Source organism: Schistocerca gregaria, chromosome 2 (assembly GCF_023897955.1).
Source record: "Schistocerca gregaria isolate iqSchGreg1 chromosome 2, iqSchGreg1.2, whole genome shotgun sequence".
NCBI classification, from domain to species: domain Eukaryota; kingdom Metazoa; phylum Arthropoda; class Insecta; order Orthoptera; family Acrididae; genus Schistocerca; species Schistocerca gregaria.
In genome coordinates, this window is record NC_064921.1 from 588,011,575 (window position 1) to 588,035,320 (window position 23,746).

Sequence of the window (23,746 nt, forward strand, 5' to 3'; positions counted from 1 at the left end):
AGTCAACAGATGGGGACGTTTGCAAGACAACAACCATCTAAACGAACAGTTCTACGACGTTTGCAGCACCATGGACTATCAGTTCGGAGACCATGTCTGCGGTTACCCTTGACGCTGCATCAAAGACAGGAGCACCTGCGATGGTGTACTCGACGACGAATCTGGGTGTACAAATGGCAAAATGTCATTTTTTCGGATGAATCCAGGTTCTATTTACAGCATCATGATGGTCGCATCCGTGTTTGGCGACATTTCGGTGAACGCACATTGGAAGCGTGTATTCGTCATCGCTATACTGGCGTATCATCCGGCGTGTTGGTATGGGGTGCCATGGGTTACACGTCTCGGTCACCTCTTGTTCGCACTGACAGCACTTTGAACAGTGGACGTTAAATTTCAGATGTGTTACCACCCGTGGCTCTACCCTTCATTCGATCCTTGCGAAACCCTACATTTCAGCAGGATAATGCACGACAGCATGTTGCAGGTCCTGCACGGGCCTTTCTGGATACAGAAAATGTTCGACTGCTGCTTTGGTCAGCACATTCTCCAGATCTCTCACCAATTGAAAACGTCTTCAATGGTGGCCGAGCAACTGGCTCGTCACAATACGCCAGTCACTACTCTTGATGAACTATGGTATCGTGTTGAAGCTGCATGGGCAGCTGTACCTGTACACGCCATCCAAGCTCTGTTTGACTCAATGCTCAGGCGTATTAAGGCCTTTATTACGGCCAGAGGTGGTTGTTCTGGGTACTGATTTCTCAGGATCTATGCACCCAATTTGCGTGAAAATGTAATCGCATGTGAGTTCTAGCATAATATATTTGTCCAATGAATAAGCGTTTGTCATCTGCATTTCTTCTTGGCGTAGCAATTTTAATGGCCAGTAGTGTAGATGTTTGCCAGTGGAGTAGAATGAGGATTTCCGACATGTTTTCATATTTGCTAGTCCCACCTCCTCCTCAGATCTTCTCCACTTGTTCCGTGAGTCTTACCTGATAAGGATCCCAGGCTGAGAAGGGGTGCTCAAGCATCGGTGGAACAAGTCTTTTGAGGGTTATTTCTTTCGTGGGTGAACTGCACTTGTTTTGTAAAGAGACAAGATAGGGTTCTAAAGGCTAAAGAGGCTCCCATTCTAGCGCGGCACACGACTAGAATCGTTTTCTTATTTGGAGATAAGGTGAGGAGTCGGCGACTCGCGTGAGCTCACCAGCGTGGTCTGTGTGGCGGTGGTGACCCTGCAGCCGTTGGCGGCGCCGGTCAGCGCCTCCTGGCTGCCGCCGCAGCCCGACAGCAAGAACGGCCGCACTGGACGCCGGCCCAGCGCGGCGCAGCTGCCCGGCGACAGTCTGTAACAGGTGACAGCTACTTGTACCTTTGTTAATACACAGCACACATTCCTGCGTCTAAGGGGGGAGGGGCGCTCGTCTGACGGAGTAACTCACCGACACAAGATTACGAAAGTGTGTAATACGAAGGATTTGTGTTGTGAACTCAACAACGTCCCGCAAGAAAGCCTGTTCATGGAACTGGTTCAAAATGGCTCTGAGCACTATGGGACTTAACATCTATGGTCATCAGTCCCCTAGAACTTAGAACTACTTAAACCTAACCAACCTAAGGACAACACACAACACCCAGCCATCACGAGGCACAGAAAATCCCTGATCCCGCCGGGAATCGAACCCGGGAACCCGGGCGCGGGAAGCGAGAACGCTACCTTCTCAATATACTTATTCTCTAATAAAATTCGAAGTAAACAGTTTATCTGCTTTTCAAGCCAACAGCGCAGTTCATGGAATCCATATTAGAAATACATTGAAGAGCTAAAGAAACTGGTACATGTGCCTAACGTCGTGTAGGTCCCCCGCGAGAACGAAGAAGTGCTGCAACACGACGTCGCATGGACTCGACTAATGTCTAAAGCAGTGCTGGACCGAACTGACACCACGAATCCTGCTGTCCATAAATCCGTAAGAGTAAGAGAGGGTGGGGATCTGTTCTGAACAGCTCGTTGCAAGGCATCCCAGCTATGCTCAATAATGTTCATGTCTCAGTAGTCTCGTGGCCATCGGAAGTGTTCCTGAAGTTACTCTGTAGCAATTCTTGACGTGTAGGGTGTCGCATTTGTCCTGCTTGGATTGCCCAAAAATGGTTCAAATGGCTCCTAGCACTATGGGACTTAACATCTGTGGTCATCAGTCCCCTACAACTTAGAACTACTTAAACCTAACTACCCTAAGGACATCACACACATCCCTGCCCGAGGGAGGATTCGAACCTGCGACCGTAGCAGTCGCGGGGTTCCGGACTGAAGCGCCTAGAACCGCACGGCCACCGCGGCCGGCCTGGATTGCCCAAATCCGTCGGAATGCACAATGGACATGAATGGATGCAGTTGATCATGCAGGGTGCTTACGTACGTATTACCCTTCAGAGTCGTATCTAGACTCATCACTGGTCACAGATAACTCGAACTCCACACGCTTCACACCGTTACAAAGCCTCCACCACCTTGAACAGACCGCTGCTGACATTCAGGGTCCATGGGTTCACGGGATTCTATCCACATCCGTACACGTCCATCCGCTCGATACCATCTAAAACGAGACTCGTCCGACCACGCAACATGTTTCTAGCCATCAACAGTCCAGTGTCGGTGTTGACGGGCCCAGGCGAGGCGTAAAGCATTGTGTCGTGTTGTCATCAAGGATACACGAGTGGGCCTTCGGCTCCTGAAGCCCATATCGATGATGTTTCGTTGAATGGATCGCACGCTGACACTTTCTGATGGCCCAGCATTCAAATCTGCAGCGATTTGCGGAAGCGTTGCACTTCTGTCACGTTGAACGATTCTATTCAGTCGTCGCTGGTGCCGTTCTTGCAGTACGTTTTTCCGGCCGCAGTGATGTCCGAGATTTGATGTTTTACAGGATTTCTGGTATTCACTGTACAATGGTCGTACGAGAAACCCCCACTTCATCGCTACCTCGGAGATGCTCTGTCACGTCGCTCGTGTGCAGAGTGGAACAGCGGTTGGACGTGTACGGATGTGGATACAAACCCGTGAACCCATGGACCCTGCATGTTAGCAGGGGACTCTTCAACACCACGTTGAAACTCAGTTAAATCTTGATAACTTGCCATTGTAGCAGCATTAACTGACCTGACAACTGCGTCAGACACCTGTCGTCTTATATAGGCATTTTCGACCTTAGCGCCGTATTCTGTCTTTTTACACATCTCTGTATTTGAGTACGCATGCTTATACCAGCTTCTTTGGCGCTTCATTGTAAGAACAATCTGCAAAAAAATTTAAAGTCACTTACTTTCGTTCAGAGAGGTGTCCATTATATAGGAATATACATTTTCAGTAACTTGGTAACAGCCACAAAAAGTTTAACTACGTTCAGAGAGGTGTCCATTATATAGGAATATACATTTTCAGTAACTTGGTAACAGCCACAAAAAGTTTAACTACTAATAAAATTCAGTTTCATTGTAGCCTGTAGGCCTTTCATTGGTGGTCGACTCCTCCTATCCCACTGACGAATTTCTCAGTAGGATCAAATGATGACTACCTAATTAACAACATTAAATAACGCGAGTGTTAGGTAAAATGTGATTTCTACATATATTCACAGCATAATAATAATAATAATAATAATAATAATAATAATAATAATACAATGCCGGGGAAAACTAGTACACCTGGAAAGACGACGTCGAGTTTGATCCGATGACGGCGTATGGCGCCTGGAATATACTAGATGTACTCATAATGGTTTCAACGTCGTCCGCCGACAGATAGCGTAGTAGCACAACGCAAGGCGCTATCTGTGTCTGCCCTTTAATAGGGAACGCTCAGAACCAGAAGGCGCAGTTTGGTGCTTCCTGGAGCCAATTGAGCGAGTTTGAAAGGGGTCAAATTGTGGTCTTCCTAATGGTGGCCTGGTCTTTTTGGAGAACTGCCACACATGTTGGACGTGCTGCATCAGTTGTACGACTATGCAGGTATCAGTGGTCACTAGATCATTGTCAGACCTACAGATGAGGTTCTCTACATCTTCGCAGCACAGATGCCCTCCAGGATCGTCCTATTTCAAGGGCAGAAATGGGAAATCGTACAGCTACCACAGCACAGATAAGAGGGCTTTTGAGCCCAGACGTGTCTTTACGAATTGTTGCGAACCGGCTATTAGTAGTAGGACTCCAGGCACACACATCTTGAAGCTTGTCTTCCACTCACGCTACACCATCGACATGTAAGGATCGAATGGTGCCGTCAGAGGATCACTTGGAAGATAGTATGACACGTCGTGGGACGAAAGCAGTATCTCTGTCCGCTAAAGATGGTCGTTTGCGCGTGCGACATAGACCTCGTGAGCGCTGTCTCGTGAAGTGCATTCGTCCAAGTTGCACTGGCACAACCACAGGCCTCACTCTTGTTCAACTTTTGTGGTTCTGGAGGGGACGCTAACCAGCGCACTCTATGTGCAGAATGTTCTTAGACCCGTTCTTTTGCCATTCTTGCAACAGAAAGGTGATGTGTTGCTCCAACAGGATAATGCTACACACACTGTTCGTGAAAGTCAATGTTCTGTGTAAGATGTGCAGCAACTTGTCTCCAATCTAGCTCAGGTGAGATATGATGGGACGAGAAGTGACTTCTGTGACTCGTCAACCAACAACTCTTACAGAACTACGTGAACGGGTCGCTATCTGTACGATCGGCTGGATGTCGGTGTTAGCGCCTACAATGGCGTCTGTGGAGGCTACACCAGTATTAATAGGAGCGTTTCACCACGGGTCGATACCTGGTACCTCACAATCGCTTGTGATATTGATCTGTAAATGTTATCATTTCAGACGTCCGTCGTGGCCGAGCGGATCTAGGCGCTTCAGTCCGGAACCGCGTTGCTGCAGGTTCGAAACCTGCCATGGATGTGATGTCCTTAGGTTAGTTAGGTTAAAGTAGTTCTAAGTCTAGGGGACTGATGACCTCAGATGTTAAGTCCCATAAGGCTCAGAGCCGTTTGAACCATCTGTTATCATTTCATGTTCTCCATATCCACTGTTGCAACAGTAAATTCTTAGTGAATTGAAAACCTCTAAAAGAGTGTACTAATTTTTTCCATCAGTGTGATAACAACAACAATAACAACAACAAAAGTAATAACACCGCTTACAAAGCCTAAGAATTACCCTAACCACCTCAGCGTAAATACATCTAAATTTTGTCCCATGTTTGTTATTACTAGGGCCCGACTTTTAATGCCAAGTCGTATTTTTCGGACTGGACTTGAGGATGAATTTAGTTCATGCACGAATCCAGGTATTGTAGGGTAGAGAAAAGTATTTTTATTGTCAATGTAAAGTCATATTTTCACCTGTTTAGGTATTAGATCATATTTCGGCCAAATTTTATCATAATAGGTCATATTTCGGCCAACTTGTTTCAAAAATGTATATATTTGTCGTACCTTAAGGACACAAGAATAAAAAACATGACAATGTTCCTCACGTGACAGTGTTTTAGGTGACATAGTCAGGAAAAACGGCAAAGAGCTTTTCTTGTGGGGCAGGTGCAACTGTACATGTCCATCTTGTAAAATGAAGAAAATGGCCAACAGTTTCCGAATCAACAACCTTTTATTGAATACGTGACCATTTTCGCAATTGTTTAAGTTCTGTACTCCGATGTAATAAATAATATCACTTAACCATCTGAGGGCTTCTTCACCCCACTGCTGCCATGAAACAAAAGTTCTGCTTCAGAACAGTAAAAAGGGGACATAAAATTCCATAAAAATCTTTCTCCTATGCCAACTGACCGGGCACACTGACAGGAAAACTACGTAATAATCAAAATTATTTTATCATTTTCCTGTTAGTGTCTCCGGTCGGATGGCACAGGGGAACGGATTTAATGGAACTGTATGTCCTCTTTCTACTCTTCTTACACGGAACTTTTGTTCCATGACAAAAACTGGGTGAGGATGACCTCAGATAATTAACTGATATAATTTTTTACACCAAAAGATGGAATTTTAAATGTTCTGAAACCGGTCGCGTATGCAATAAAACATTGTTGATTCAGTAGCTGTTGGCTCGTTTCTTTAATTAAAATCCGGGCCCACTTATTACTTCTCAAATGAAATATCTTCCACATTTTTTTAAAATTATTCGACATCCACTTGGGCCATTTCGCTTAGTATCTGTAGAACAAACATTAGCATAGCTCTTTTCTTTGTAAATGTTGCACACATTATTGCTTTATGACACGTTCTACATTCTTGCGGACCACCACCCAAGAGGTCTACTGAAAAAAGTGTATTGATCTAAATTACTTTCTTACATACGTACTGACATTTATCAGACCTCGTAGGGTGAGGACCCGTTCTAGACACAAGGAAGCCTCCCTCAGCTACTATGCAGCAAATCGCTGAATTGTTGCTATTAGGCGTTGTCTTAAGTGCTTAGAACAACGCAAGCTGCAATTAAATTACAGCACAATTAATATAAAATAAGACTAAAAACTCGTACTAGGTGCCAGCGTTAAAGCTATAATGCTGTTTATCTCGTTGTCATTGCTAGGCAGAAGGTGGACTTGCAGCAATCAACTGTCATTTTTCTTCACGGCCTCTGCTGTACATTTCAATATATACGCATCTTACCCAAAATCAGCGGCGTAACTGTGGTATGGCAGGTGGGGTTAAGAAACGTCGGAAGCAAAAGAAAAGAAGAGGATTAGCGAATAGGAGATGGAAGAAGAAGAAAATTAGGGAAATTCGTCGGATTGGACTATGTTGAGCAACAATTCCGTAAGAAATTTGGAAATTTGTAGTAAGGTCTTATGGAACCAGACAGGTGAGGTCATCGATCCATAAGGCTTACACAGTACGTAATCTAACTTACACTAACGACAACACACACAGCCATGCCCGAGGGAGGACTCGAACCTCCGACCACGCTGACCGTGACAAGTCGTCTCAACATCGCTCGGCTACCCCGCACGGGAAATTCCGTAAGACGTCCACCTGGTACAGGGACGCATGCTTTTGGTTCATGGATTCCAGATCAGATGGAGCCACTTTTCGTTTTATTTGTTAGGGCTTTGCTTGATTTCATCGACTATGAAACAATGAAAAAGTAACACTGTTTTTGTTGCAAGCAATGTGATTATTCGCGGTATGTTGTTCCATGTTTCAAACTGTCGCACAAAAAATATAATTATTGAAATGTGTACATTTTATTTAACAGTAAATCGATGTAGATCTTAAGAAAGGAAAAAAAAACAGGCAAAGTAGCGTTGAGCATTGAACAACAAATACCTTCTGGTCAAAAACAGTTTGAAAAGCTCGTAAAGGTGCTGCAAGGTAGGTTGTGCCGAGAAATAATCGATACGTTGCGCCGTTTACGAGTTAATTAGCATCGAAGTTAGCGAATGTGGCCGTCGCTCACGTAAATTCAAGTGCCCCACCAGTATTAGTGCCAGTTGCTCTCACAGCGTAGGTGATGGTGCACGAGACTCATCAGCTTTTGGCTCAAGGTTCGATCCTTACTACCTCCCATTTTTTTCATCGCTCTCTTATTGGGTTTTCGGAATCCAAATGACGAACACGTTTGGCGACACTGACTCTGGCGGGTCCCTTGAATTCGCGCGTACAGCTACATGACTGACTAACGCCAGTGCGAATTGACTGGCAAACATTGCAACATAATGAATATTTTTCTTAAGAATTATTAGTCACCACAACCTAATCTGCAACACTTTTACAAGCTTTTCAATTTGTTTCTGTCCACCCTTAGACGTCAGCAGAAGGGGATTGGAGAGGGTATCGGTGTGTGCAATGTCGAGAAGGGGAGAAATAGGTTTAAAGTTTAGGCTTTCCATGAGCGCTCTTTACCCCAGATACGCCACTACCTATACTTCCTTCGCTGTCCACTTTTGGGCTAAACTAACATATCTAATCTCTCCCGTTTTTATACTTTCACTTACTTTTTCCGTTGTTTGGCATAGGTGTTATAAGCACCATATATGTATGTATCTGTTCTATTCCAGTAACTAGTAATTTACACTTAAAAAAAAAATAATCTGGTAGGAACGCTGACGTAGACGATAGCAGTCAGGTAGGAACCAGAGAAGACAAAAGCCCCCGGAGTAAGGCAATTACCGAAGGAGATGAAGCAAGAATAGAGGTCCCTTACCTGGGTAGCAGCGTAGAAATGATGCGCTCAGCCTCCTCGGGAGGCGGTGGCGGGTGCGCCGCCGAGGCCGCCACACCGCCGGGGGCGGCCGGCTGTGGAGGGGCGGCGGCAGGGGCGAGGGGCAGATCGAGCGCTAGCTTGGCGGGCCGGCGGCCGTTCATGCTCATGTAGCCGTCGTCCTCCGACTGGTGGCCGAGCGGGCTCTCGGGCACGCGCGCCGCGCCGCCCCCGTCGCCTTCGGCGTCGCCGTCCGCGTCGGCCGCGCCGCCCCCGTCATCGGCGGCGCCGCCCCCGGGCAGACCCTCGGGAGGCTGCGGGGAACCTCCGACGCTGGAAGCCGCCGCTGCGGCGGCCTTGCTGGGCGGACCGGCCGCCACCGCCCCAGCCGCCGCCGCCGCCGCCGTCGCGTTGCCGTTCTCCAGGTCGTCGAACTCTGACAGCACGCGGTCCAGCAGCTCCAGCGATCGCTGCACCTCGTCCCCGCCCCTGCGGAACACACGAAACGGGACACGTAAGTGGGGTGCGTCTGGTAGGACAGGCGAAGGCGAGCAGTTTGCGTGCGCGCCGTCCACTTTATGCACACGTTATTTATGCAGCTGCATCCAAAGTACTATAAACTTCCATTCTCGATCCTTTGCGGGTGTATTCAGTGGTATACATAGAATGCTGTTTGCTAAACGTGTTGCGAATATAAAGGGTGATCAAAAAGTCAGTATAAATTTGAAAACTTAATAAAGTTCTCCCATTCTCAAATACTCGATGAGAATAACCTGGGTAATTTTCATGCCGTCAGTTACTCTGCCTCAACGCATATACACAGTTTCTAACTCTAATGCTCGATTTGTTGTGTTAAACCTCTAACATGAGATTATACCTCTTGGTGAGTAGATTATGACAGCATTTCAAATTTTTAAATTCTTTGGGTAACTGTGCAAAATATAGAAATTCTAATTTCTGTTGCTCCTGGAAGCTGTTAGATACGCAACCTGCAACTGAAACTTTCCCCTACCACAGCACTACCGTAATATACCGGGTGATTATGATTAAACAGACGGCGTTCCGAGTGCTGCAATGCAGGATGTGTACTCCGCAGGACGCTGATATACGGTAGGTATGGTCATTAATTGGTGAGCTCTCAGGGTACATTGAAAAAAATAATAGTTTCACTCCGTGCCGCCAGGTGACAATATGACGCTGTAAGCAGTCAGGATATGAAATGTTTTCTGTTTCGACATCAGTACTCAGTACTCTGTTTGTCGCTTGGCGATATATGTTTATTTCTTTTGTGAAGCGACTGTTGGTGTAAAGGTTTACGAAGGTTACAATTTTCCGTGCGAAACGCAGTGGCTATTGAGAAGAAAGACAGTGCGCTGCTGGTAACGTTGTTTTATCGGAACGGCAGCAGAGCAGTACTGCTTTGCGGGAATAGGGCCGACAGAAACAGATGAGAAGAAGTCCCATGCTAATCAACGGGCTGAAGAATATGATAAAGAAATTTGAAGAAACAGGTGAATTGAATGGTGCAGCAGGGGAAGGCAACCCCCCCCCCCTCATTCCCACGACAGTTACTGATGAAGCTGCAGTAGCTGCAGTCCACCGTGCAGCACATGCCTCAGTTTTTTCAGTCTGCGCTCGAGCTGTGTCTCGGGAGTTATCTCTCTCCTGGTCAATAGTTCAAAAGACTTTGCCGCGCATATAACACTGGCATCCCTCCGCGATTCAGAATGTGCAACAAGTCGAGCTTCAATATAGGCTTCGTTTTTTGGCATACATGGAACTGAGTGACATGTGGGCGGGGACATTCTTTGGACGGTCGAGTCGTGTTCTACTGTGCACGGTTCAGTGAATACACAGACTGTCCCTTATGGGATTCTACTGCGTCGTATGTTGTGCAGGAATATCCAGGGCACTGAACTTATGTCACTGTGTGGTGTGATTTCACAAGCTCCTTCATTCTGGGCCCGTTTTTTTCCTTTTTCTTTTCTTTTCTTTTTTTTTTATCGGGGAGACGACATCGCGCGGGTCTGTTAAGTGTACAGTGACATCTCCATCTTATCAGAACCTCCTTATGCACCTCTGAAAAAACTCAACTGCGTCGACACCGCTATTTTCAAGCAAGATGGGGCGACACAACTTGTCGCTTGGCAGGTGAAAGATTTGCTTCGAGAAACCTTTGGTAACAAACGCATCATCTCTAGGTCATTTCAAAATGTGTGACCTTTCGGGTTCTCTGACCTAAAACCATATGACTTTTGACTGTGGGGATATCTGAAAAATGTATCGGGACTCTTCCTCATTTAAAGGATAGCATACGACGACATATCGCTCTGAATACAGCAGATATACTGCGAGCAGCTGTCGACCATGCCGTGTTACGCGTGCAGCATGTTAATCGGTTGGGAGACCAAAGTGAACACATATTTTAACTTTTGACCATATCATAATAAAAGTGCCAGAACCACCATTATCGATTCCCGATGACTTAAGCTTAGTTGCCTATCTTAACCCTTTCATGGTTAAAATTTATGTTGCATATATTTGAAAAATAAGAGGTCAAAAATCGTTTTCTTTGTGGTAAATAATATACTTTCACCATACAAAATTCAAGATGACAGCTTTTGAAAATTTTGAATTGGTACACATGTGTCACATCCATGTTTTTATGTGAATCTGGGATTTTCAGAGATGACTTTTTAATTTTAGAATGATTTTACAAAATGGGAAAGACGGAAAAAGTATAAGAATCAGTACCAAAACCCATTTATCTCCTTACGATGGAAAACATGAACTATCGCACAAAAGTTTTCAACATAACATTTGAAGATGGCTTGGACATACAAACGTAGAACTATGCAAAAACCAGCAGAATTACTGAAGTATATCTGTGATGTATATGAAAACACAATTAATTACATCAGATATTCTTCAAATGGAGAAGACGTTGATTTGATCTCATTATCGTGAAACAGACCCACACTGCCACGTACAAACACACGCCGTCCCATTTGATCGCTCACAGCCTTCTATATATTTCGTTGTATTTTTCTGCAAGTTCCGAAAGCATCTCGCTATATGATAGCATCAGACAAATGTGAGATACAGAAGACCAAATGCTCAAAATTGCGTATTACTTTAGCGGGACATATGTACCGCATCAACTACGAAAGGGCTAAAGTGTAAGCAATATTTTCCAGACCAGTTTTATGTTGGCCTCGCTGTATAAATGCTGAAATTTATCTGTACATTAGTGCTGTAATGCAGACGTGTTTCCTCTTGTTGTTCCTATATCTATAAAGCATAACAAAGATGGAAATGCTTATCTAGCTCAACAGTGCCTAGATGAGTGCAGATAGACGGCTGATACCACACTGAGACTGCCCAGTAGAACAGACTCAGAAAGACCTGTGTTTTAGGCGAGACACCAACCACTTACACCATCTGACCATTTTGGCGCGTTACGGCATGATCACTTCTAGAGGTCAACAATTTTCTGTTTGGTTAGGGACACACAAAACGAAGAGACATTATACTGTATGCTGTTGTTAGTCTTTGTATGTCAATGAAACTAATTAAAATCTGTGACGGGTAATTTAGTATCTTGTCTTGTAATTATTATGATTATGTTGGTTTGATAATGGTACCGATTTCAAAGTGCAAAACATGCGTTATTGCTTATATTAACGAGATAAACTGTTATCTTAAACATGGCTGCGGATCAGCAACTGTATAAAACTGAAGAGATAAAAAAAATAATCAGCCAACTAGTTGCAAAACAAAGGTTTATTAGCCCTTGATCTAGATTTCGATATTTCTAAAAATATCTTCTTCAGAAGGAGTAGGCTTTGTTGCATCACATAGTGGTACTTTACATTAGCTCAAGCCGAGCGACTCTTGTCATAATGAGACAAGGGATTTTCGTACGTCGTTTGCCTCATCTGCAGCCACAGAATTCGACGTTCGCTACTTGTGGAAAAAAAGGAAGGAAAGTAAAAGGAAATAAAAACGGGTGCGAAGTGTGGAGCGCGCTATTTGTCATTTCTTTGTCCTTTTACGAGTGTCTCCGCCTTGGGCCACACACTCTCACTCCAGGCAGTTTGACCCCACCCGATTCCTCTGCTCCAACGACCGCATTACACATCCCACACGAGAATTCCGCACTCAATAAAACGAGGAATCGAGATAACTTTTTACTGTCCGCCAATGAAATGTTGAGGCAGCAGTTGGGGGCGCTGGTAAGGGCAGAGGGGAGAGGGTGGGGGGGCTGGTTTTCTGTCGATTTTACCGGTCGTTACCTCCCCCACCGCCAGTTACAACAGCGAGAAGCAAGAGATGTGTCATGTCCGCGTCCAGGTTTTACAGCAGAGGGCGTCGAGTTACTGCTTCAGTCTGACAGCGAAAGACGCGAGTGATTCCCTGCGACCGACATCCCGTAACAGCTACAGTCTCAGACATTAAAGCAGGGGCAGGGGTCACCCAGGGCAGTGACAGCAACTGCAGAAACTAACGCTGACACGGAACCACATTATATCGAACAGCTTATGACATGCACTAGACGAGGACAAAATCTGCAACTTCCATTCGCTGCTAAAGCTATAACGTAAATCTTTATGGTAACAAAACATAGCCGATGTAGACCTTAACTATCGCGAATAAGCATTTCTTTGCGACTTTAGAGGAGTTTTCGACACTGCATCAATAATTCGTGCTTCAAATCTCGCGCAGCATCTACGAGTCCGTTGAAGAAAAATGACGGCGCTGACGGTTTGCTGTTACGTTCAGTTTCTTACCACTTCCCACTCTAATGCTAAAACGTTTCCTTCACTTCTCGTTGGAACTCTGCCCGCTGAACTATTTCTCTTTACAGATCCAATGAAAACAGCTACTCATTTTTATTATTAATATGCTGATTACATTGTAGAGCAATATATCTATGACAGAATTGATCACATTTACCTTAGATACGAGGTTATAACCAAGATATTGACAGATGATAAGGTTATTTCTGAACGTAATTTCAATCACCTGCCCTGCCCAGATGACGAATCCATCTCTAAAGTCAACTATTCCTTCCAACTGTAGCCTACCTTACCTTACGCATCTCAAATGAAACTTCTGCTGGCTCAGCTCGCAACTCACTTCATCTGCATCCCTCCTCTCGGTTTCTTCCCATACAGACATCCTTTCCCGTAAAACATTCTCTACAATACTCACCACATCCCAGACCCTACCTAGAACTGTCAGTACCCCCGTCATATCATCCTCTTAATGCAGAGAATGTACATTACATCACCAATTTTTATTTTTTTAAAATTATTCTTATTACTATAGAAATTTAATGTAATCCAAAGGCTGAAGAGTGGCAGTGGGCCACTGGCAGCCTACTCACAGTGGGGCCTATGTAAATAACTCTTAAATAAAAGAAGAAAGATTTTGACGTTACTTCATGAGCAAGAAATTTTTCATGACGAAGCCAGCAGAAGAAGTGCTGAGCAACTTCTCTTTGCAATTTTAGTCCGGTATGGCATTGCCAGAAGATATCAGATTGAGTTCGTCGTCTGTCATTGTTGTCCGAAAATACCGCCTATGTTATCGACCTGAGCAGTCCCTATACTACGAAGTTGTTAAGGGTTTTGTGGCCACTTGTTGATAAATTCGATGTTGGCTTCTGTGTCGGGTTCTCAAGAAAATAGTTCAAATGGCTCTGAGCATTATGGGACTTAACATCTGCGGTCATCAGTCCCCTAGGCTTAGAATTACTTAAACCTGACTAACCTGAGGACATCACACACATCCATGCCCGAGGCAGGATTCGAAGGTACGACCGTTGCAGAAGTACGATTCCGGACTGAAGAGCGAAGAACCGCTCGGCCACGGCGGTCGGCCGTCTCGGGTTCTCCGGCTGAAGTTTGTTTGATGATTTCTCCGACGTTTCGGCAGCACGAGCGGCTGGTATCGTCAAAGCTTTGCTCTCCATTGCTGGTGGAGTCCCTATACTACCTGAAAGGGGTTCCTTACGGGCAACGTTTATCGCGACCTTTTCTATGTGAAGCTGGGAGATGACGGATACGTGGCGAGCATTAAGAAATGATCACAAATTCACCGGAAATAGGCCGTACACTAAGGTGACCACGGGACAATGGAGAGCTGCTCGACGTAAACTCTTTAACTGAGACGCCTCAAATCTTTATTGTTATCGTTACAAAACCGAGAACCTGTATCTTTCAGGCACTAAAACTGGGTAAATGTTCCTTAAGTTAAAATAATAAGTCATTTATTAATTTCGTCTGTAATAATTCCTGTCATAATAGCTGGAAAAACAGTGCGCCCGAGGGAAAGAAACGGAAGTTCATAGAGTTGGCGTGTGGTCGATAGGGCCCTTGCCACATGTAATCTCATAATTACAGTCTGCTATTGTGATAGCTACAATAGGAAACAGACGTTTTTGGAAAGAAAATGTGTGAATGGTACTAAGTAGCGTACATTCGATAGCAGTAACTGGTGGGAACCACCTGACGAGCAGCTGGCTCGAAGAAATGCTATGGGATTTACACAACGTGATCCGGCGGCAGAACCGAGAGCCATATACTGAACAATTCCGTCGGAAAATACTGAAGAATCACAGTGTTTATTACTATTGGCTACATACTAGAGGGTGGCCAAAGCAAAACTGGCCCGGAAAATACTGACAATGCGACTGACAATGGACCTTCGTTAATAAATATTACATAAGATGCTGTACGAGACCACTGTTGATGACGACTCAGCTCTATGTTCTATTAATCAAACAAACTGCGAGACACAAGTAGCAGCTCTGCCTCAGGGAGAGCAGGAATAGTGCTTTCAGTTTTCTGCTGTATCTCTTCCAGTGTGCGAAAGTTGCTTGAGTGCGCCTGACCCTTCAATTTGCTCCATAAGTAAAATGCAGAGGGAGACATGTCAGGTGTTCAGGGTGAGTAGGACACTGCAGTGTGGTTGGTGACTGTCTTCTTCTCACTAAATACCTCAACCACAAGTTGTGAAGGCTGTGCGTACTGTTGCTCCATCTAGCTGAAAATGTCCATACAGCCACTTAAGCTCTGGGAGTTGATCCACATGCCGGTTAGCATGAAAAGTTCGATTTTAAAAAATCGTGTAACTACTCGGACACCAGGTATTGTATAACCAAACACCACTCCTGAGATTATGCAACGGTTCTCCAAAGTACTGATGCGGATTTTCTGACGCATAAAGGCGCTTGTTGTGCGAGTTAACATTATCTGACAGGCTGGACCAGGACGCAAAACTCCTGCTTTCACTTCACTCAGAAACCTCCAGCAGAACTCAACAAGCGAAAGTTCGCCTGTAGGTTTTAACTCATGCTGCACAGTAAATTTCTAAAGATGGTTTCTGGTAATGTTTCGATACGATGATCTCTTAGTGCTCACCTACAAACATAAATAGCATTGAAATTTTGTCGGATTTCGTTCCAGCTTTCCTTCACTCGAGAAATGCTTTCTGGTATCCGAACTCTTTTGGATAGCTATAGTTTTTATTAGCTACAGTGCCCGCTTCGCGCCTAAGTTCTGCACTGTAGACTTTCTGGAAACTTTGGCAAAACACTTCCATCTTAAACTCTTGCACAAACAGTTCCACACACGTTTTCTACGAATCGTTCTTAATACGTGCTGTTTTATGGTGAGCGCCATTTTCTGTTGTATGCAACTGGTCGCTAAACTCGTCTCCTCCTCTCAGTGACTCAAACGTTATGACACAGTGAAGAACTCGCGGCAGGACATCGGGAGATACGCACCCACAGATACGTGACAGCAACTAATTGGTGCATCTAAATCACGGTTTCCAATATTTCCTGTGATGATCAGTCGTTCTATTCTTTTTCAAGGGCCATTTACACGCAAATCACAAACTTAATATCCTAAAGTCAGGTCATCGTGACTGTGGAATGCAAAGCAGCAGTTCATGTAATTATTATCACAGATTTCACAAGCTGCGACAAGGTCGCGATTAAAACAATGACCCGAATTTCCTTTACTTAACGTGAGTGGTCACAATTTTTTTTTTTTGGTCATCAGACTACCGGTTTTGGTCTGTAATGACCATCTTCAGATCTGCAGCAAAATAGGGAAAAAATAAATACACTAGCAGACTGTCATAAAACAGACCATAATAAAAAGTACACTGACATACATGTAAATTTGTGCGCATTAAATATGAAGAGGCATACCTGTTCTATAGAAACATGTCCTAATGTACTGCTCCTCTAACAAATGAAGAGCACGGCCTTTTTCCACCCTGTGGCGAATATGCATACTATTCTCAATGTTCTAAGCAGTTTTGTTCCGTAGCTGCGAATGTTCTTTAAACTTAAGTTAAAAGAGCGACCTGTTTGTCCGATATAGTATTTGTCACAGTTACTGCAATCAATCCTGTATACTCCAGAGCCAACAAATTTGTCATACGTCTTTTTCAGTTTATGTTTTACTCGGAGTTTTAGGGTATTGTTAACCTGAAAACCACGATCTGACGTCAGATTTTCTAAGACATTTTTCTATTTGGCGGTGCATTTTGCTGTTAAATTTTATAGGAATGGTTTTGTTCTCTCTTTACTAGGTCTATTTTGTATGTGTGTGTGTGTGTGTGTGTGTGTGTGTGTGTGTGTGTGTGAGTGCCTACTTTTGTTATACGTTTCTTAAGCCTACTGTAAGGGCGTGTGACGTCATTTATAGAAAAGCCGTTAGCTACCGTAATCGGCTTTAAAATGCTGAGTTCTTTACTTATTTCGCTTTCGTCAGAAGGTAGACGAAGGAGCCGGTGAATCATGGAAGTGAAGAAGGCCTTTTTGTACCGGGGAGGATGGGTGAACTGGAATCGATGATACTATCGGTACAAGTAGGTTTTCTAAAAATCGAAAACTTATGTTTCTTCTCAACTTTCCTAATAGTAAGATCAAGGTAGCTAATGGATCCCTCTTTTTCAGCTTCAGCTGAAAAAGTTATTTTCGAGTGCGTGCTATGTATTGCTTGGGAAAATGCGTTGACCTCTCTGGTGTCGCCTTCTGTCAATAATAAAATGTTACCAACACACCGTTTATAATAAATCGTTTTATCTTTTAGCTATAGACAATTGGCAAAACATTTACATCTCAAATCATTCACAAAAATATTTGCTAAAGTACCAGCTAGGCTGTTACCCATCTCAATCCCACCTTTTTGATAATATATTTTGTCATTGAAGGTGAAGAAATTGCAAGCTAAGAGAAAGTCTAGGAATTCAATTAACTCTGTACACTCTGCAGTACTAACTTTGTTATGAGATAGGAGATTACGTCAAATAATGGCAATAGTCTCTTTTATTGGGACATCACTGACGAGTTTTACAGACTTTGTCGTTTGTATCCCCCTTTATTTCAAGGTGTTTAATTAATTACTGGCTGGGTGTTGTGTGCTGTCCTTAGGTTAGTTAGGTTTAAGTAGTTCTAAGTTCTAGGGGACTGATGACCATAGATGTCAAGTCCCATAGTGCTCAGAGCCATTTGTACGATTTGAATTAATTACTGACGTATATGTGAATGCCTACAGCAGCGGCATCTGGTGAACTTGCAACACAAACATCTTGTGGCTACTGTACGGCAGTTTGTTTTGAACAGTAGTGCTTCTGTTATATATATATATATATATATATATATATATATATATATATATATATATATATATATATATATATATATATATATATATATATATGACGATGCTGGTGCTAATTTTGTATTTAACATTTTACGATGCCACTATGGCTCTGAGCACTATGGGACTTAACTGCTGAGGTCATCAGTCCCCTAGAACTTAGAACTATTTAAACCTAACTAACCTAAGGACGTCACACACATCCATGCCCGAGGCAAGATTCGAACCTGCGACCGTAGCGGTCGCGCGGTTCCAGACTGTAGCGCCTAGAACCGCTCGGCCACCCCGACGGCGATGCCACTATGGCTGCGGTACATTAGGACATGTGTTTATAGAACAGGGATGCCTCTTCATACTTGAAGCGCACAAATTTACATGTATGTCAGTTTACTTTTTATTATGGTCTATTTTATTGTTTCAAGCTGTACACAATCTGCTAGTTTATTTATGTTTTCCCATATTTTACTGCAGATCTGAAGATGGTCATTATAGTCCGAAACAGGTAGTCCGATGACAAAAAAATTCGTGACCACAGCCGTAAAGAAAATTTATTCTATATACATCAAAAAACGTTTTGCATCACTCCGGTTCCCAGAACTCCTGAAGATAGATATTGACTGTGGATATTGTATCACAGACACAGTCCCTTCTTTGAGTGTTCAGAAATGTCACAAAACGCGCCCAAATATCTAAACAACCATGCACTAGCAGCGCCTATTAGACGGAGGGGGTCCGACAGCCGATCAGTTCCAGTCATTCTAACAGGAAGGAGGTACACGGCTCGTGTTGTCTGTATTTCAATCATGCCGCGGTTCGATCGCGTCCACAGGTGCAGCCGCCTTGGTGCAGGTCTTATTACATTTAACGCCACATTGGACGACCTGCGAGCCAGATGGGGATGAAATGATGATGAAGACAACACAACGCCCAGTTCCACAGTGGAGAAAACCCCCGACTCAGCCGCGGATCCAACCCTGGCCCCTGAGGACGGCAGTCTGTCACGCTGCCCATTCAGCTATCGGGGCAGACGAGGAGAGACAGAGAGACAGGAACTGTCGATGACATGCCTTGCTCAGGCCGCCCGTGGGCTACTACTGCAGTGGATGGCCGCTAACTACGTATTATGACTCGGAGGAACACTGACAGCAACGCCACTATGTTGAATAACGCTTTTCGTGCAGCCGGAGAACTTCGTGTTACGACTCAAACTGTGCGAAGTAAGCTGCATGACGCGCAACTTCACTCCTGACGTGCATGGAGAGATCCATCTTTCCAATCACGACACCATGCAGTGCGGTGCAGATGGGCCCAACAACATGCCGAATGCACCGCTCAGGATTGGCATCATGTTCTCTTCACCGATGAGTGTCGCATATGCCTTTTACCAGATAATCATCGGAGACGTGTTTGGAGGCAACCCGGTCAGGCTGAACGCCTTAGACACACTGTCCAGCGAGTGCAGCAAGGTGGAGGTTTTCTGCTGTTTTTAGGTGGCATTATGTGGAATCCACGTACGCCTCTTGTGATCATGGGAGACGCCGTTACGGCTGTACGATACGTGAATGCCATCCTCCGACCGATGGTTCAACCATATCGGCAGCATATTGGCGAGGCATTCGTCTTCATGGGCGACAATTCGCGCCCCATCGTGAACATCTTGTGAATGACTTCCTTCACGATAACGATATCGCTCGATTAGAGTGGCCATCGTGTTCTCCGGACATGAACCCTATCGAACATGCTTGGGATAGATTGAAAACGGCTGTTTATGGACAACGCGACCCGCCAACCAGTCTGAGGGATCTACGTCGAACCGCTGTTGAGGAGGTGGCCAATCTGGACAAACAGTGCCTTGAAGAGCTTGTGGATAGTATGCCACGACGAATAGAGGCATGCATGAATGCAAGAGGACGTGCTACTGGGTGTTAGAGTTACCGGTATGTACAGCAATCTGGACCACCACCTCTGAGGTCTCGCTGTGTGGTGGTACAGCATGCAATGTGTGGTTTTCATGAACCATAAAAAGGGCAGTAGTGATGTTTATGTTGATCTCTGTTCCAATTTTCTGTACAGGTCCGGAACCCTCGGAACCGGGGTGGTGCAAAATTTTTTTTATGTGTATATATTCGGGTCACTGTTTTAATCGCGATCATGGGTTATTTCTCCAATAATGGACATTTTTACATGGAAATTATACCAAGTGATCTGTTGAAACGCTGCAGTTTTCAGTAATACCATCTGAGGTTACAGCTTAGTGCATCAACAAAAGTATTTATTACATTCGGAAAGATTTAAACAGCACACCAATGAAACAATTATTTAACGTAGTAGAAATGTGACATTATTCCAGTGAAGGAGTACAGTGATTCAGGGTAGGACGGTCTGTATTAAAGTATAGAACCAGTCTAGTACACAGGAGACATGAACACAGATCGTCAGTGGCTGAAGACAGCTCCGATTAAAGACAGGAGTAAATGAATCTTTCATTAAATCAAGTGCCAACAGTGTAAAAAAAAGGAGCAAGCAATCACTCATACTATGTTGTTGTCATTTAGTTTAAGTCTTTGTTCTTTCTACGTTATCAGGTTTTGATATCTAGACTATTGACACTACACTTAATTGATGTGTCCATCGTTCATCTGTATAAACAGTCATTAGAAGCGGCCTACAAGCTACACCTTCATTCACCTACCAACTAAGGGTCCCAAAGTGTGTCACATTACCACATTACTGATTCATGTTGTATAATAGGTGCATCATAATCAACAGCAGTCAAGCACAGAACCTAGAGCAGAAACTTGTGGTCCTCCACTTGTAGACCACAGACATCGCACACTGACCTAGATAGTCTTAGCGTGACTTACGGTCGCGTGTGGGCAAAACCAGTTCTCCAGCACTTCCTTCCACGTGACGCGTTAACGCTTTTGGAACTGATGCGCAGTACTCCTCGCAATGTGAGCAGCCAGACAGTGACGCGAATGCACGGTTACTTCTTTACTCACGGCGACCGTAATGGTTAATGCTTCTGACATTACGTTTACTGCCCTGTCGGCGTTGTTTAGAACAACGGAAATGGAATCACAGAGATAGAACTGGAACCGGTACGTAACTCGTTCGTGTCTGAAGGAACTGATGTGAGCGATAACTTTAATGGGCCTGTCCGACGGGTGAATTATCAGTAGAAGTTTATCGTCATGTTGTGCCCCAGCTCCATAAAACACCACAGAATGGCTCCGAGCTGAAACAGACGCGTTTCCGCACAATCCCATCGTAGTTATCTATATACAAGCCAGAATTACTACTCCAGTGGTGGCTGCACACGCACGATAGTAATGGAAATACAGAGTAATGGAAATGAAGTAGACAGGTGGCGTAGCAAAGCTTTCCCGGTTATTAAAAAATCGTGTTGTACGTTATGTGATGTACCTAACTGGCCGTTTTTGACAAAGATTTCCTAACATCTGTCTTCTAATGGTTGGTATCTTCTAACTCGGTAAATCCGTATCTATGATGTACTCTAGCCGAAGATGTAACTGGAGATGCCCCAGACAGCTGCGGGATACCAACTTGACTGTTACCCGCCATACGACGCGAGAACCAGAAGCGATATTCTGAGGAGCCATTTTTTTCCGTATTAGGACCTCTTTAGTTGTCATCCACGGCGCCCTTACAGCATAGCAGTACGTCGGCATTATTCTACGCCCCATTTTATTGCCCTTCGTTGCAAGTCATCGCGGGCTTACGTTTCTGCAAGATAATGTCCGTTTGCATACGACGAGCGTTTCTATTGTCTGAAATGATAATTAAATCAAGACCCCAATCTGTCGACAGACGTTGATATACACCAACGGGGACAGTTGAAAATGTGTGTCCCGACCGGGACTCGAACCCGGGATATTCCGCTTACATGGCAGACACACTATCCTATGTGCCCTCCGTGGCTCAGATGGATAGAATCTGTAGGGATTTATCTCCTGCACGCTCCCTGTGAGACCCACATTCCCAACTTAATGTCCATACACTGCATTCGTAGTGCCTCTGCCCACTACACTCATTCGTGGCAGACAATCTGTCCGAGTCCAGTAAGAGTTCGGGCAATGCGTGTGCATCCGCACAGAAGAAGAAGGTCAATGGCCGGTTAGTTCAAATTCAAATGGCTCTGAGCACTATGGGACTTAACTGCTGAGGTCATCAGTCCCCTAGAACTTAGAACTACTTAAACCTAACTAACCTAAGGACACCACACACATCCATGCCCGGGGCAGGATTCGAACCTGCGACCGTAGCGGCTGCGCGGTTCCAGACTGTAGCGCCTAGAACCGCTCGGCCACTCCGGCCGGCACTGGCCGGTTAGCCTTAACTATATATGGAGATGGTATCTATTCTTTCGGACATGTCCGAAAGAACAGATACCATCTCCATATATTTCTATTGTTTGTGATCGTGGGTGCAAGGTCGCTGGATCTCTCTTCAACTGAGGACGTTTGGAGCATTATGGGCAGAGCTTCCAACCAGCTCGTGATTTTGACGATCTACCCCCATGAGTGGGACAGAATTACGTACTATATCCCTCAGGAGGACATCCAATAAGTCCATCAATCATGGCCAAACCCAATAACTGCTTGCACAAGGGTCAGAGGTTGTGCAACAGGTTACTAATCTGGTTAGTTTGTCAATCTCTTTCTCTTAGATAAATATTTAATTTTTTGTGCAATTGGAATCATTTGTTTTTCTATACATGTGCATCGTATCTAATGATTTCCGCGCTATTCAGATGATTCCTCCGTGGTGCATCGTTTGTTTTTCTGTCTTAGAGTGTATGATGTTTTTGATAACACTGGACCAATTGATTACTGTAAGGTAAACTTGCGGCACCTGTGAGTTAGCTGCGCGCGATTAGCCGAGCGGTCTCAGGCGCTGCAGTCATGGACTGTTCGGCTGGTCCCGGCGGAGGTTCGAGTGTGTGTGTTTGTCATTAGGATAATTTAGGTGAAGTAGTGTGTAAGCTTAGGGACTGATGACCTGAGCAGTTAAGTCCCATAAGATTTCACACAAAGTTGAACATTTTTTGAACCTGTGAGTTAATAATACGCTGGCAGCTCTGTATCTTTGCCTGTTATGCTGTGTTACACACAGTACAGCTTTGCAGGTCAGCGCAATGAAGCGGCGAGGGGTCTCGCGAATTCTGTCTCCCGGCTGCAAATATCGATGTAGAGAAAGAGGGAACAAGCGTTGCTGCAGAGAAACGTCAACACGCGGTGCTGTAGCGGGCCGTTTTCCGCGAAACTCGTCTCCTTGCGGCAGCTGTGTCCTGTGTGCTGCGGCAGTCCGGATGAAGCCGGAGAGGGAGTGTCGCGTAACCCTAGCGGCTGTGAGTCGGCGCGAAACGAGACACCGGCCGGACCCGAGCGCCCGTGCCGCACACAATGGCTTCTCGCGTGGCGTCGCGCCGCCGCGTCACGCCGTATTGGTCGGCTTGCCGCCCGCAGCCAGCAGCCAGATACGGCCAGGCTGGGGCCCCCGCTTCCTGCTTAGCGCGCCCCCCTGCTATAAACACCCAGCATGCGACAGTCGCATCTCCGCCGTGCCGCGCCGCTCCCAGCAGCTCACACCGCGCACCAGCCAACCAACCAACGTACACCGGTTCTTTGACTCCCAGATAATCTTCTATTGAAGGATGGCGGTTACCGCTTAAACAGCAGCTTTTTTTCCACACCAGTTTAATCTGACAGTTTAACCGCTCAGAATAAACGGTTTCTGAAATAACTGATTTTCATCTTTTCATTCTCGTTATTTTCTCTAATAAACGTAGAAATCGAACAAAGGCTGAAAAATATTGGCCGTCTCAATTT

At 44.9% G+C, this 23,746-nt stretch overlaps 1 protein-coding gene across 1 annotated transcript in view; it reads right to left on the minus strand.

Moving 5' to 3' along the window:
• LOC126335884 (protein PRRC2A) overlaps positions 1–23,746 on the minus strand; it is a 1,700,716-nt gene that overhangs the window by 574,184 nt on the left and 1,102,786 nt on the right. The window contains exons 4-5 of the mRNA XM_049999355.1: positions 8,215–8,700; positions 1,214–1,352 (exon numbers count right to left, since the gene is read on the minus strand). Coding sequence (XP_049855312.1) covers positions 1,214–1,352; positions 8,215–8,700 — 625 coding nt within the window. The remainder of the gene's footprint in view (positions 1–1,213; positions 1,353–8,214; positions 8,701–23,746) is intronic.